General features: G+C 33.4%; 1 protein-coding gene across 1 annotated transcript in view; it reads right to left on the bottom strand.

The window, feature by feature from the left end:
• Window positions 1-14803, bottom strand: part of KLHL1 (kelch like family member 1) — a 446827-nt gene that overhangs the window by 267560 nt on the left and 164464 nt on the right. The window contains exon 2 of the mRNA XM_066235267.1: window positions 7462-7644. Within this exon, the coding sequence (XP_066091364.1) occupies window positions 7462-7644 (183 nt within the window). The remainder of the gene's footprint in view (window positions 1-7461; window positions 7645-14803) is intronic.

Below are 14803 nucleotides of genomic sequence, written 5' to 3'. Positions count from 1 at the left end.
CATTCTCAAGAATCATCAGGAAAAGATAACTCACTGATGGAAAACAGTTACAAATATAGAAAGGGAAGAGACTAAGAAGTAAAAACCCTATGATCTCAATATTAAAAAGTAAAAATACTAATATTTTGTGTAAGTGTATATAAGCATATACAGGTTAACGTACATTCAGGGCTCATTAGGTTAAAAAAAACAGCTGGGCTAGAAGAGGAAAAGAAGAAGAACTTGAAACAGTTTTTATTCTACAAAGGAATAAAATGCTCAAAAAATGATGAAATTAAATGTGATGGCTACATTTGTAAACTAAATAATGGCAAACTCTAAATATATTTTTCTTTTTAAGAACATTGTAAAAAAATAATGAAAAAAAGTTCAAAACAGTGCATATTTTCTAAAACTTTTTATGCATTCAAGCCAGAAAAAAATGTTTTATTTATTTTGCAATTTTATCTATCTCCTATATATTTATTTCTATGTAAGTCAAGAGCATGATGGAAGTTCACTTCCACAGAAACAGATATTCTTTATATATATATATATATGTATATATATGTATGTATATATATCAAATTATACATTTAAGAAGTACTTTTTAGGATATATAATTTTGTCTAACCTATTAATATTAATTCTTAAGTGATAATATTTTAGAAATATTTTAAGTTTTCAGTTTGGACATTTGTTTTTGTAGTTAGTAACTAAACATGTCAAAACTTTAATTCTCGAAGAATAGTAAAATAATAAAAACACACTTATCTTCACATGTTTATTATATACCAATTAGATAAATCAGTGTCAAAAGATCAGTTTCATCAAAAGAACTAAGTATGACATTGTATATGAAAATAAAATGTAATAAACCAGAAGGAGGCCTGGGCAGTTGGCCCAGTGATAGAGTGTCAGCCCAGCATGTGGATAACACAGGTGCAATGCCTTGTCAGGACATACAGGAGAACTGACCATTTGCTTTTCCACCCCTCCGCCTTCTCTTTTTCTATTTCTTTCTTCCCCTCCTTCAGCTATGGCTCGATTGGCTTGAGTACATTGGCCCAGGCACTGAAGATGACTCCACAAAGCCTCCACCTCAGGTGCTAAAAATAGCTCAGTTGTGAGCATGGCCCCAGATGGCCAAAGCATCGGACTCAGACAGGGATTGAAAGGTGGTTCCCAGTCAGGGCACATGTGGGAGTCTGTCTTTCTATCTCCCTCATCCCACTTGGAAAAGAAGAAAAAATAAATAAACCAGAAGGATATATATCTTTCCTAACATATAAGAAGTATATTGAGATAAAATTAACCCTTTTAATTTTACACATATAAAGGCTTGATTTACATAAAGACACATCCATATAGAAAAATATATCATAAAACCTAGAGAATTCAATCTTAAATAATTATATGAAATCTTATCCATAAACTGCAACATAGAAAATATTGCTAACTCACTAATAGAAGTGTAGAAAACTCTATAATGCATCTAGTTTTAGTGAACAGAAAATTTGCATTAGATTTTAGGAAGGAGATATAATGAAAAACTGAAAGTAATATATCTATATGTGCATATGTAGCTTCTATTAATACTAGGGAAGCAGGAGACAAAAATGCATATATAAATGGATAATGCAGCCACACTGGAAAATCTCTTATTGAGGTCACCACTAATGTATTTCCTTTGAAATCTATTAAACTTTTCTAAGTCCATTCCAATTTACTGTGGTGTTTGACATTATTGACCTCCCACTCCGTTTTTAAATCTCCATTTTAGCAAAGGCAGTACAGACTTTCTTATCTCAGCTTACCTCTAATTCACTGATTTCTCTTCCACCTCTTACTCCTTAACCCTTTCATCGCCCCAGGTTTTGAATCCGGCTTATAAATATCTGCCTTAACACTCACTGTTTCAGAATCACTCTGAGCATAGCCTTAATTTTTACTGTTATGGTAGTTTTAAATCTAGTTTTGTGCCTGGAATTACTGGACTTTGTGGTTGTCCTGCCGGGGCCCCTCTTTATGGGGCACAGAGATGTGCCCAGGACCGGTGATGTAAATACCTAACTGCTCCGGGCTACCATTGTTCTGCAATTGTGCATGGCCCAGGAGATACCCCCTGGGAGTTTATGAGCTTCTGCTCCTCTTACCTCATCCTCTAACTTCTCCCCTCCCGCTCTACACCTGCAAGTGTGCCCAATGGTAATGCCTAATATGACCCACATATAAGCATACTGTTTCTTTAAGTCAAGGTATGACTAACTTGGAAGTAAGTCATGCTTGAGTTTCTTAGGACTTAAAGATGAAGCAAGGCTTCAGCTGAGACCACACTCCTAATCTGCTCCTTCTTTAGCCCTATCCTGCCTCCTTTCTTCTGCAGGCACTCCTTAAAGAAACCATGCACCCCTGAATTCTGGTGTCTGCATCTGTTTCCAGGGAATCTGACCTGTAAGACTGTTCATCAAGATATCTCAGCTAATCTCTCTACTGATACTTACATAGTCCTCATTTCATGCCTCGATTAACACTAACAGCTTCCTAGAACATAAACTCGTTTTCGCAGTGCTTATCTTTTCTGTATTTTCTAAAACTGGACCATTTTGTGGAGCAATCTTTGTAAATTAAGACAGGGAGAGTATTATATAGTAGTTGGGTCACATTTTTAAATTCATTCAGCAATTCTGTGTCTTTTGATTGGAAAATTTATCTAATTACCTTTAGAGTAATTATTGATAGGTAAGGAGTTACGCCATCTTATTCTTTTCTGGCAATTTCACAGTTCCCTTGTTCCATTAGTCCTCTCTTATCTTTCTTTGCGAATTGATGAGTTTCTATGTGTTATGCCTTGATTCTCTCTCTCTCTCTCTCTCTCTCTCTCTTTCTTTTCTGTATTTATTGTAGGCTTTGTATTAGGTTATTCTGAATTAGTCTATATACTCAGTATATATTTTCATTAGACTCTCTCATTACATCTCAGCTTAGAAAACACCTTTCAGCATTTTTTTGTAAGGCAGGTCTAGTGGAACAGTGTTCTTTCAGCTCATGATACTTGTGGCTTTGTGATGGTGTCTGTACATTTAAGGAAGTACATGCCTTTTCCATTCTTAACAGACTGACTTGGCCCAGCAAAGCCCTTCACCAGTCAGTTCACCCAGAGATTCCGGGAGGGCAGGTGGTGGTGTCTGAAGGCAGGCTTCCTGCTAGAGTCTTTGGGGGAGCAGGTGGCAAGCCTAGTTTTTGGGAACACAGGACTAGCTTACTTCCTGAGGTTTCAGGGCTAAGCCCGGAGCCTGGGATCACTGGGGTGGGCCAGGCATCTGGGTTCAAAGGGCCTAGTTTGGTGTTGGGGTGGTCTGGAAACCTGGTTTTATGAGAGCTTGACTGGAGGTTGGAGTCATTGTGCAGATGGCATAACACTAAGGACAACCTAAAGTTTGGGATCTCTCGGTCTGTAACCTGAAAGTTTGGGGGCCCCACCTAAAAGTTTGTTCTGTTGGTAAAGGTATAATGTTGATATAAGCAGAAAGCCTGTATCTGTGGGAACCAGATTCCAGTCTAAGTCAATAGGGGCCAGCCTGGCGCTAAGTAGACTGGAGGGCTAGGAACATGAAAAATGGCTTGGTGCTGACGTACATCAAAAGCCAAGGTCTGTGGTAGTTGGTTTGGTTAAGCCTAGTCTGAAGCTTGAGTATGTGGGAGGCTGCCTGCTTTCAGAGTTTCAGGGGTGCTACTGGGTACCTGGCACCATAGGAGCAGGCCAGTTTTTGGATGTGCTGGAGTTTTGGTCCCTGAAAACCATAGTGAGCCTGGGAACATTTTGGAAATTACCTTGGGTCAATGAAGGCTTTTTCCCCCTGAAGTGTTACAGAAATATTATAAACAATCAAGCTGATTGAGAAATCTAAGTTAATGTTGCATTTAATAAAATGGAAGAAATGACTTATTCCTCTATCATCAAAAATTATCTTTATAAGTAAGATTTCCCTCAGAACAGAGAAACAGTGCAACTTGCCTACCACTGAACATTAATATGTAACTTACTTACAAAGTATTTTTTTTACTGTACTTAATGTGTTAAGTGTTTCTATATACAACATTTCAATTGCCACTATAAATTTTTTTTTATTGTAACCAGAGAGGAAGGGAGAGAGAGCAAGAGAGAGAAACAGGAACATTAATCTGTTCCTGTATGTGCCCTGACAACACACTGAACAGGCAACATCTGCAATTAGGGCCAATGCTCTAAACAACAGACCTGTCTGACCAGGGCTCAATTGCCACATTAACCTCACTTATGATACTTTTATGTTCTAGTGCTCAGTAAGTAACATTAAAATAATACATATATTCTTTGCATAACTAAATTCATTATTAAAGATAGACAAAAATGAAAATAGATTATGATGCTTCATGAAATGCCCAGTGTTTTGGTCGGGAGATCATGATCTTTTATGTTTCTGTCACATATCATCATTTAATTCTTTCTTTTTTAAAGATTTTATTTTTATTGATGTTTTTAGAGAGAATAGAGAAACAGAGAGAAAGGGGCAGGGAGGATGAGTGGGAAACAACAACTCTTAGTAGTTGCTTCCCGTTTGTGCCTTGATCGGGCAAGCCCAGGGTTTCGAACCAGTGACCTCAGCATTCCAGGTCAATGCTTTATCCACTGTGCTACCACAGGTCAGTCCATCATTTTATTCTTTAAAGTTTTTATTTGATCAGAAATAATTTTATGCTAAAAAAATAAAAATATATATATGCTTACACATTTTAAATCATATTAGTCCTTCCTTTATCTGGTCTACAAACCCTACTTCCCAGGATTAAGCTTTGTTAACTGTATGTTTTATGTCCTTACACACTGTTTTTATGCAAATAAAACTATAAATGACTTTATTTATAACTCAAAGGATGTTATTTACTTATAATGTTCTCATTTATTCTAACGCACTTACTATTAATAACAGTTAAAAAAAACTTTCACAAGCTGAATCATATTTAATTATATACCAGTGCATTATAAGAGAGTAGGCCCTGAAAAATCCCTTCATTCTCTTACCAGTGAAAATTCGACAGTCCAGTTTTTAATATTGATCTTGTCAGTCTACTTTTCTGCATCTGACATCACTGATTACAATAAGCCTACCTTTCAGAAATCCTCTATATTTAGTATTCTGAATTTACATTTAAATGGTTTTGTTCACTTGCTGCTTATCAATTATTCTGGGCCATTTATGAGAAGTCTATATTTATTTTAGAATTTCTCTAAGGACCCAAAGCAGAGATAAAATCAGAATTTTGATTAGTTTTCATGTTGTGAATATATTAATAAGTTATTTTATGATTATTAGCTTTTCAGAGCTAACTTAATTAAAACTATGCCTAATAATAAGCTAAATATATAGACATAATATTTCCTAAATACTGTAGTAATTGTAATCTACATCAGGTTAAAAGTTTATATACATTATAACTAGCATACATTCAAAATGTTTTATGAAAAAGCCCTTTAATAGTCAGAATCCATTTGAAAATTTTAAATGATGAGATAATTTAAATAAAATTAAATATACATAATCTTTGTGGATGTCTATTTTGTGAATATTTATGACAAATTACTTCATTGCTTAATACAAATTACTTCATTTTTTATTATTTAATATTATTATATTCTAGGCCCTGGCTGATAGCTCATTTGGTTAGAACATTGTCTTAATATGCCAAGATTGAGGATTGGAATCCGGGTCAGGGCACATATAAGAGTGAATCAATTATGGCATAAATAAGTGGAACAACAAGTCAATGTTTCTCTCTCTCTCTCTCTCTCTCTCTCTCTGTCAATGTCTATCTCTCTCCCTTCTTTCTCTAAAATTCAATAAATAAAAATATGTATTATATTTCATAATTTTTCTGTGCTAATGTTTAAACATCAGTTTTGTTTTACCCAAAGAAAAATACTCTGTTTTGTTAATGAAAAATAACAAAATAACTTACAAATCTATTAGTTTGTTACTATTACTAAGATGATTATTTGTTTAAAGCAAAAAGTTAATTTTGTATTAATTACAATTAATTCATCATGCAGAAGTATAATTAAGAAGGTGAAATATACTTGTGATTACATAAAAGAGTGACTTGTATCAGGTGCTTCCTAAAACATTTTCCACATATTTCTTAACTTATGTATGTTTAATTTAGAATCCTCAGTATGTAAATTATTTGTAAAATAGTGCTAAAGTTTTAAACCATGGTATAAAAAAATATGTCTTTACTAGAATTAATTTAGCAGATAGCCTTAGGCTAAATTTTTACAATCATGTTTAAATAAAATGCATGTGATTGAAAATAATACCTTTAATTTAGTATCTGTTAATACATGAAATATTTAAATGTTGAGAATAATATGCATAAAAATATGTTAAGATGCTTTAAAGTAAACTAAACCAAAATGCAATTTTATATATTAAAAACCTGAATGATTATGAAAATTAGCATAATCAAACAAATTATTTAGATAATAACATAATAACCAAGATAGAGATTTGTTTCAAACTCAATCCTCACATTTTAATATTCTTATCATGGTAGAAATATAGACCACTTTTCCTGGAATCCTCTTAATAGTTCACATGTAAAGGCATATATATATAATCTATTTAAGTTAAAATTATATGAAAAAAAGTACATTGAAAAAATTTCATGTGGAAAATTTACCCTTTCTGTTAATTCAGTAGTATTAACAGTATTATATGACATATGTTAAGGTAATCTAAGTTTGCTTGCTCATATATCAACTAAATAAAAATAATATCAAAATTAAATTAAAACTCTTTTTTCACTTAAAATTTTAAAACAAAGAAAAACTGAGTAAACAACCAACATCATATTCAATAAATTCTCATAAGTAAACTCATAGCAAATCAATATGGCACAAAATAATCAGATGTCTAGTTCATAAAACTTGAAATTATCAATTATAAATATATAAGAAATGTTTAAAAATGTATTAGCTTTTAAATATATTGGAAATTAAGTATGATATTAGTACAAGATAAATATTTTCTAATACATGAAATTTAATGACGTTAATATGAAATGTTTTAAATATATGGTTGAGACAAATAATATGTACCCAACGTAATCTGACTTCACTTCAGTTTTGACAGAAAATCATATCTTATTTCAGTTCTTAGGTACATACTCTAAGTTGAAATTAATTTCCATTTAATGTGATTATGAGTCATATAAAATGAAGTATTTATCGACCTGAGTTAGAAGTAGTATTTTTCAATTGCTTATATTTGCTTTATTTCTTTAAAAAGATTACTTAAATAAATGAGAGTAAAAGAAAAACACCCACGCTCTGTTAAAAATATGGGTTCTAATGATCTAATCTTGATATTTTGCAATCTTCATACCAGGCTATCACTTCTAAATATGTAAATGCATGTTTCCAATAATGACAGATTACTGTACCTATGTGCAGGTATCTTTCGGTTCCCAACAATCAGGATAACATCACAAAGTTGCTGTTGTTTCAAGTAACTTTCCATTTTTCTGAACGTTTGCTCAGCATGGTGAACAGCCTGATAGAATTCTTCAGAGCTACTTGAGTCCAAATCACTTTGAGGTGTCAGTGAATGGTTAGTTGCTGACAGCCTGTAAACCACACATAAAAAAAGATGGTGTTTATAAAGTCTAACCAATTGTCCAGAACTACATACAAAGTTTTAAAAATTACAGGGAAATCAACGACTTTCTCCTTATGTTCATCACTATTACTATGTCAAAAAAACTCTATTAGGAATTAAATAATTTTCTCCAGGAACATAAAATTAGTAAACATGATAAAGTCACATAGTGAAATACAAACATGGTTATTCTAAAATTACTAAGAAAATGTTAGTTTAACTCATTTGATATTGAGGTAGATAATCTAATTATACTATTCTAAATTATGATTCTTTTAATGTATAATAAGCATTGCTTTACAGAAGTAGATGAATTTTATTATGAGAAATTATGAAACATGGTTTATAAAAGATTGAAAATGCACATAAATTGATGAGTTTTGTATTCTGTATCCATCTGATGAAACAAAAATATGCAAAAATAATGTATTAGTTCAGTATTTAGAATCATATATATGTAATAAACTTCAGGATTTTAAAAAGTTTATGATACTTATGTATGGCTATTTTATCTATTAACATTTTAGACTACTTCATGATGAAGGCTTTAAAATACCATACTCAGAATCAAGAAGAATCTCAATATCCTTAGATGTATTATATGCCCAGCAGAACCAAACAAGTGTTCTGATGAACCAGTCAAATGTTCTGATGAAACATCCTTCAAGTGATTTAAAAATGGAAATAAACCAGATCCATAACAATAACAATGAAATAGCTCATTTCAAGACAGACAGTAATACGGAGAATTCTGCATCTAATTTCCTTACAATAACTTGTAGCTCACCAAGAACACCAGAAAAAAAAAGTTACATATAATATCAACATAATTATTTGAATTTAATAATAGTTACTAACACAACAAGGATATGAATGTCCAAGATCCTATAATAAAGGTAAATTCACAGAAGTCACCTCAAAATCTACACTGCATTTTCTTTCTCTCTCTAAGTATTGACTAATTATAAGCAGCTTAGGGTGAGAGTTTGAGAAGCACTGCATAATGTAGCAGCTAAGCAGAACTTTTGGCAAGATCATAAGTTTGGGGAAAATAATAGATATTGGAATTGTGGGTTCTAAAGGTAGCCAGAAAGGTAAATAAATGGCCTTAAAAGAGGACAGATCGTGTAAGGCTATCATCATGTACCACTTTTTCCTTGAAGTATTTGCTGATCATTAAGCCATGCTAGACAAGTAGAAACTGGCTTATAAGAAGGTAGAAAAGTTAAACAGAACTTGAAAAATAAATATTTGAATTTAAGGACCAACACGATGAGGTGCTCTAAAAAATACATAGGCTTTCACCTGAACTTCGTAAGAGCTGTATCCTAAGGGTAAAGAAACTGGATTAGACAAGATAATATAGAGGCTAAAACCTAGATATGAATCAGTGGAATCTCTAATTGCATTGTGGTGATCTTCTAATCTAAATGTCAGCAGTCAAAATAAACCCCCCTTAGAAAAAGACAACTTCATCCAGACTCTATGATTGTTTGCATATATATGACACCTGACAGCAAAGAAAATAAAAGAGCAGGCTTATAAAAGAGGCCTAGGGAGAATGACAGACAATAGAAACAGGCTCTTGGGTTCTACAGATATTTCTGAATAGATGAATTATAATTAGTTATTCACTATATGTGAAAATAACTGTCATTGATATATTTTAATACAGATGACAAGCTGGAGAATTTCACAGAATATTATGTTATATAAAAAAATCAAATGGAAAATAAGAAAATATAATAATTTAACTTGAGATTTGGTATGTGAACTAAATTTTCAGATTTAATGCAGAAGAAAAAAATATAGCAATCTAAAAATTAATGGAAAATATATATTTTTAAAATGTATTGATTGTTTATATGTATAGAAAGAGACAGGAACATTGTTCTGTTTCTGTATGTGCCCTGACTAAATATTGAACCAGCAAACTCTGTGCTTCAGGGCATTACTCTAACCAACCACGCTATCTGGCCAGGGCAGAAAATATTTAAACTAAAATATTGAGATGAAAAATACAAAACAATATTTTCAGAAACAAATGAAACATAGTAAGAAATTGTAATATACATATAATTATAGTTGTTAAAGCAAGGGAGAAGCATGAGGCAAATCCTCTGAAGAAATAATGGTCAAAGGCTTTCAAAAATGTGTTAAAAACATCAAAACACAGATTTAAGATTCACTATACATTTCATGATAAATAAAAAACAAACAAACTACACATCCTAGTAAAAAAACAAAACAAAACAAAACTTTCTTAGAATACACCAAAGAATAAAAAAAGAGAACATGTTCTCCAAATCTTTTAATGAGGCAGGTATAACATTGATATAGAACTAAAAAGAATGTTACTAGAAAAGAAAATGAATGGCCATTCTATCTTCTAAAAATCCTAAATCAGTTATTAGCAACCAAATACAGAAATGTTTTTTTAAAAAAGGATTTGTATATGAAAAATAAATGTAGCAACTATTCAATATATAGTTGACAATGCATCACAACTAAGTTGGGCTTAATTAGTCATAAAGCCACCTACTTCATTCATGATTTGTCAAAACATTTTTTCCTTGAGACTGAATATGAAATCCAGTTGTATTACTTTTATTCAGCAATTTTCTGGATGGCCTTGTCAGTGTAGTGAAACAACGGAAAAATAAATAAAGCCTATTAGAACTAGATAAGAAAAAATATAACTGAAAATTACTTCTAAAAGATTTGTTTGTATACATAAAAATTCAAAAAATCTACAAGTTAGTAAGTCTAAAACCATTATGTGTGTTCTCTGTTATCTATAATATTTGTCTATACAATATGGTATTTCTATCATACTTTCCAACATTCTCTTTAAATATTTAAAACTAATAGAAATTTTGCTGTACCATATGTTTGCTTTGCACAAGTTTGTAAATTAAAATCCCAGAATATGCTCATTTCCTGCATATATTTTAGGAATTTAGGCTCAGGTGTATGCAGCGAGAGGAGTGGCAGTCTTCCACATATTAACATATTGAGCAGAAATGTCACAGAATGCCCTGCAGGGTGCATTTTAAAATCTAGAATGAGCATCTTATTATTGGCTCTCATGGAATTAAGGAAAATCAAGTCATAACTATAGGTTGCCAAATAGATAAAACTGCCCCATTGAGAGCTGATGTTTCTGGAATGACAGAAGACTGCCTAAATAGGCTCAAAAAGTCAAGATATTAGACTGCACTGTAGAATGGTTCCAAATTAGTTTAAGTAGGTTAGGGATAAAGACTCTATTCAGACCATCATGTTAATGTTTTACAAGGTAAATAACAGGCTTAGGGCAGAAAATTTTACACTTCACTAAGGGTTTCTTAGCTTGGAAAATGTTACCAAGAAAATAACTTAATCTATTTTGTTTTCAAGTTACCGTATTTGTGGTGGAGGCAATATTAGCACAAATAGGAAAAGAAATAGAATAATACAATTCTAGAATGTGGTGAGAACACATTCTAGATATAAATTAACAAGGCTTAGAATTTGACAGAACTAACAAATTCTAAAAGCTAATTATTGTCAAGATGATACTTCTTTTATATACTCTAGTTACCCCAATGGATGTTGGCTATTATACAAACTTGGGCCTTTCTGAAAAAATTCAAAAGTACTTTGAAAGAATAAATCATTTTCTTTTCTTTTCTTTCTTTTTTCTTTTTAAGTGAGAAGAAGGGAAATAGTATAATAGACTCCTGCAAGTGGCCTAACCAAGATCTACCTGGCAATCCCTATTTTAGGCCATTGTTTGAATCAACTGAGCTATTTTTAATGCCTGAGGCTAACTCAGTCAAACCAACTGAGCCATTCTCAGCACCTAGTGCTGAACATTACAACCAGTTGAGCCTGGGAGAGAAAGAAAGAGGAGGGGAAAAGGAGAGAGAAAGAAGCAGATAGTTACTTCTTCTGTGTGCCCTGACCAGGGCTCGAACCCAAATGACTATATGCCAAGCCACTGCTCTATCCACTGAGCAAATCAGCCAGGCCGAAAGCATAAACCTTAAAACAGCAGAGAGCTAAAAATTGGTTTCTAAACTATTTCTTCAGAGTTCATGTTCACTCTTAAATTTTTTTCTTATATTTCTTATGCTTTTAGTTTTTATTGTGTGTGTGTGTGTGTGTGTGTGTGTGTGAGAGAGAGAGACAGAGACAGAGACATAGAAAGAGGGACAGATAGGGACAGACAAATAAGGAGAGAGAAGAGAAGCATCAATTCTTTGTTGCACCACCTTAGTTGTTCATTGATTGCCTTCTCATATGTGCCTTGACCACAGGTACAGCGGACCGAGTGGCCCCTTGCTCAAGCCAGTGACCTTGGGTTCAAGCTGGTGAGCTTTGCTCAAACCAGATGAGTCCACGCTCAAGTTGGTGACCTCCGGGTTTCAAACTTGGGTCCTTTGCATCCCAGTCTGACACTCTATCCACTGCACCACTGTCTGGTTAGGCAACTAATAACCCTTTAAATGACTATTTTTCTTGAAGGTTGGTTGATCTGTCAGAGAAATGGTTGTGTTTTTTTTACTTGATTTTTCTCTTTAGGAAGTCACAGTTATAGTGCTTCCATATTTCCTCATAAATCATTTCCTGATCTCAGGCTTGAGTAAGATTTTTTGTCCTTGATCTTTGCCTCAGGATCTCTTTTTTTAAATTAATTAATTTATTTATTTTAATGTGCCTGAGCACATGTGCACACATGAGGGGGGGAGGGAGAGAGATAAGCATCATGATTCTTTGTTGCAACAATTTAATTGTTCATCAATTGCTTTTTTATACATGCCTTGATCCAGGAATTCTACAGAGCAAGCGACTGTTGCTCAAGCCAGCTACGAAGGGGTCATGTTTATGATCCCACAACTCAAGCCAGTGACACCTCGCTCAAGCCAGTGAGCCTGTGCTCAAACCGGGGACCTCAGGTTTCAATTCTGGGTCCTCAGCATTCCAGGCTAATGCTCCATCCACTGCGTCACTGTCTGGTGAGGCATCGCTTCAGGGGAGCTTTTGCATCAGACCACTTACGATGTTTAAGCTAAGGTTCATTATTTAAAATTCTTCATATCACATATCTAGCCTTATTAGTTCAACAAATGAGAGATTAAAAGTTTTAGGAAGCAGATTAGAGCTTTACATTGTGTCCTTTAAGTAACAACCTGATATTGGGTTATTTTTATTACTATCTGACTTATATACCTTCAACTTAAAATAACTATATAGTCTGTTTTCAATATGAGAATCTATCAGATTTTTTAATCTGACACTGTAATCATTATCTTTATCGTGGCCCAACAACATAAAGCTTCAACTTGCAAGAAATACAATTTAAAAAGTGTAAAATGACATTTTCCCGTCAAAATTTAAACTTGCTTCAGATTCCCCCAAACTACAATATAGAAAACAATAAAATAAATATATTTTTTTCTTGAATCCATGAACTACTCAAGCCATGGGAACTCTTCTTTATTTCTTTTTATAACTGTATGTCTTGACAGTGTTGTATGCACTCATTACCTTAATTCCTAATTTTTTGAAAACTCCTCAGTCTACCTTTTTTATTTTTAATTTTTATTGTTGAATTTATTAGAGTAATATTGATTCACAAAACTATACATGTTTCAAATATATATAACTGAATAACACATCATTTGCACACTGCATTGTTTGCCCACCGCCCAAGCAAAATCTCTTCCCATCCCCATTTTCCTCTCTTTTGCCCACATCTGCCTACTTCCCACCACCTTTCCCCTCTGGCTACCACCACACTGTTGTCTGTGTCTATGTGTTATATAGATGCTCTTTTCTTAATCTCTTCACTTTTTTTCATCCAACCCCTCACCCCCCCTACCCTCTGACAGCTGTCAGTCTGTTCCATGTTTCCTTCCCTCTGTTTCTATTTTGTTGATTAGATTCCACATATAAGTGATATCATATGTTATTTGCCTTTGTCTGAATGCCTTATTTCAATTAGATTAATAATCTTCAGGTCCATCTAAGTTGTCACAAAAAGAAAAATTTTTCTTTTCTTTCTTTTTTTTTTTTTTTTACAGCCAATAGTTTTTCATTGTGTAAATGTACCACAGCTTTTTTATCCACTCATCTACTCATGGGCACTTGAGCTATTTCTAGATCTTGGGTTTTGTAAGCAACTCTACCATGAACATAAGGGTGCATATGTTCTTTCAAATTAGTGTTTCAAGTTTCTTAGGATATATTCCCAGACAGAGGATCACTGGGTCAAAAGGCAGTTCTATTTTTAATTTGTTTTGAGGAAACTCCATACTGTTTTCCACAGTGGCTGCACCAGTCTGCATTCCCACCAGCAGTGTAGGAGGGTTCCCTTTTCTCCACATCCTCGCCAGCACTTGTCATTTCTTGGTTTCTTGATGACAACCATTCTGACAGGAATAAGGTGATATCTCATTGTAGTTTTAATCTGCATTTCTCTGATGGTTAGTGATGATCATTTTTTATATGCTTATTAGCCAGCTGTATATCCTCTTTGGAATGTGCCTATTTCGGTAATTTGCCCACTTTTTCATGCCTTCATTCCAGTTGTCCTCTAATTTGCTGATTCGATCCTCTGCTCTATCTATCCTGTTTTTAATTCCTTCCATTGTGGTCTTTATTTCTGATATTGTATTTGTCATCTCTGACTGATTCTTTTTTTATACTTGCTATTTCTTTATTTAGGTGTTCATAGTGACCATCCATTGTTGTTCTAAGATCCCTAAGCATCCTTACAATCATTATTTTGAACTCCGCATCTGGAAGTTTGATTATTTCCATATCACTCAGTTCATCTCCTGAAGGTGTCACTTGTGGTTTCATTTGGATTGCACTTTTTTCTCTTCTCATGGTGTTTTATTTGTAGAGTTGGTTGAGTCTAGGCTTGGTGTTGTCTGCCTCCAGTTTTCAGTTGTGTTATTTCTAGGTCTTCTTGGGTTGGTATCAGTTGTTATCTGTAATCCACTTTTGGATTTGGGCAGCTTTGAAGTCTTGATTTATTTGTTTTCTTAACAGGTGATAGTCTTGTTTACTGATATCAGCAGGGGGCTTCCTTGAAACTGTATCCAGGAATGCAATGGGTGTAACCTGAGACTCTGAAG

This window comes from Saccopteryx bilineata, chromosome 6 (genome assembly GCF_036850765.1).
Source record: "Saccopteryx bilineata isolate mSacBil1 chromosome 6, mSacBil1_pri_phased_curated, whole genome shotgun sequence".
NCBI lineage: Eukaryota > Metazoa > Chordata > Mammalia > Chiroptera > Emballonuridae > Saccopteryx > Saccopteryx bilineata.
This window is presented reverse-complemented; position numbering and strand designations above follow the sequence as displayed.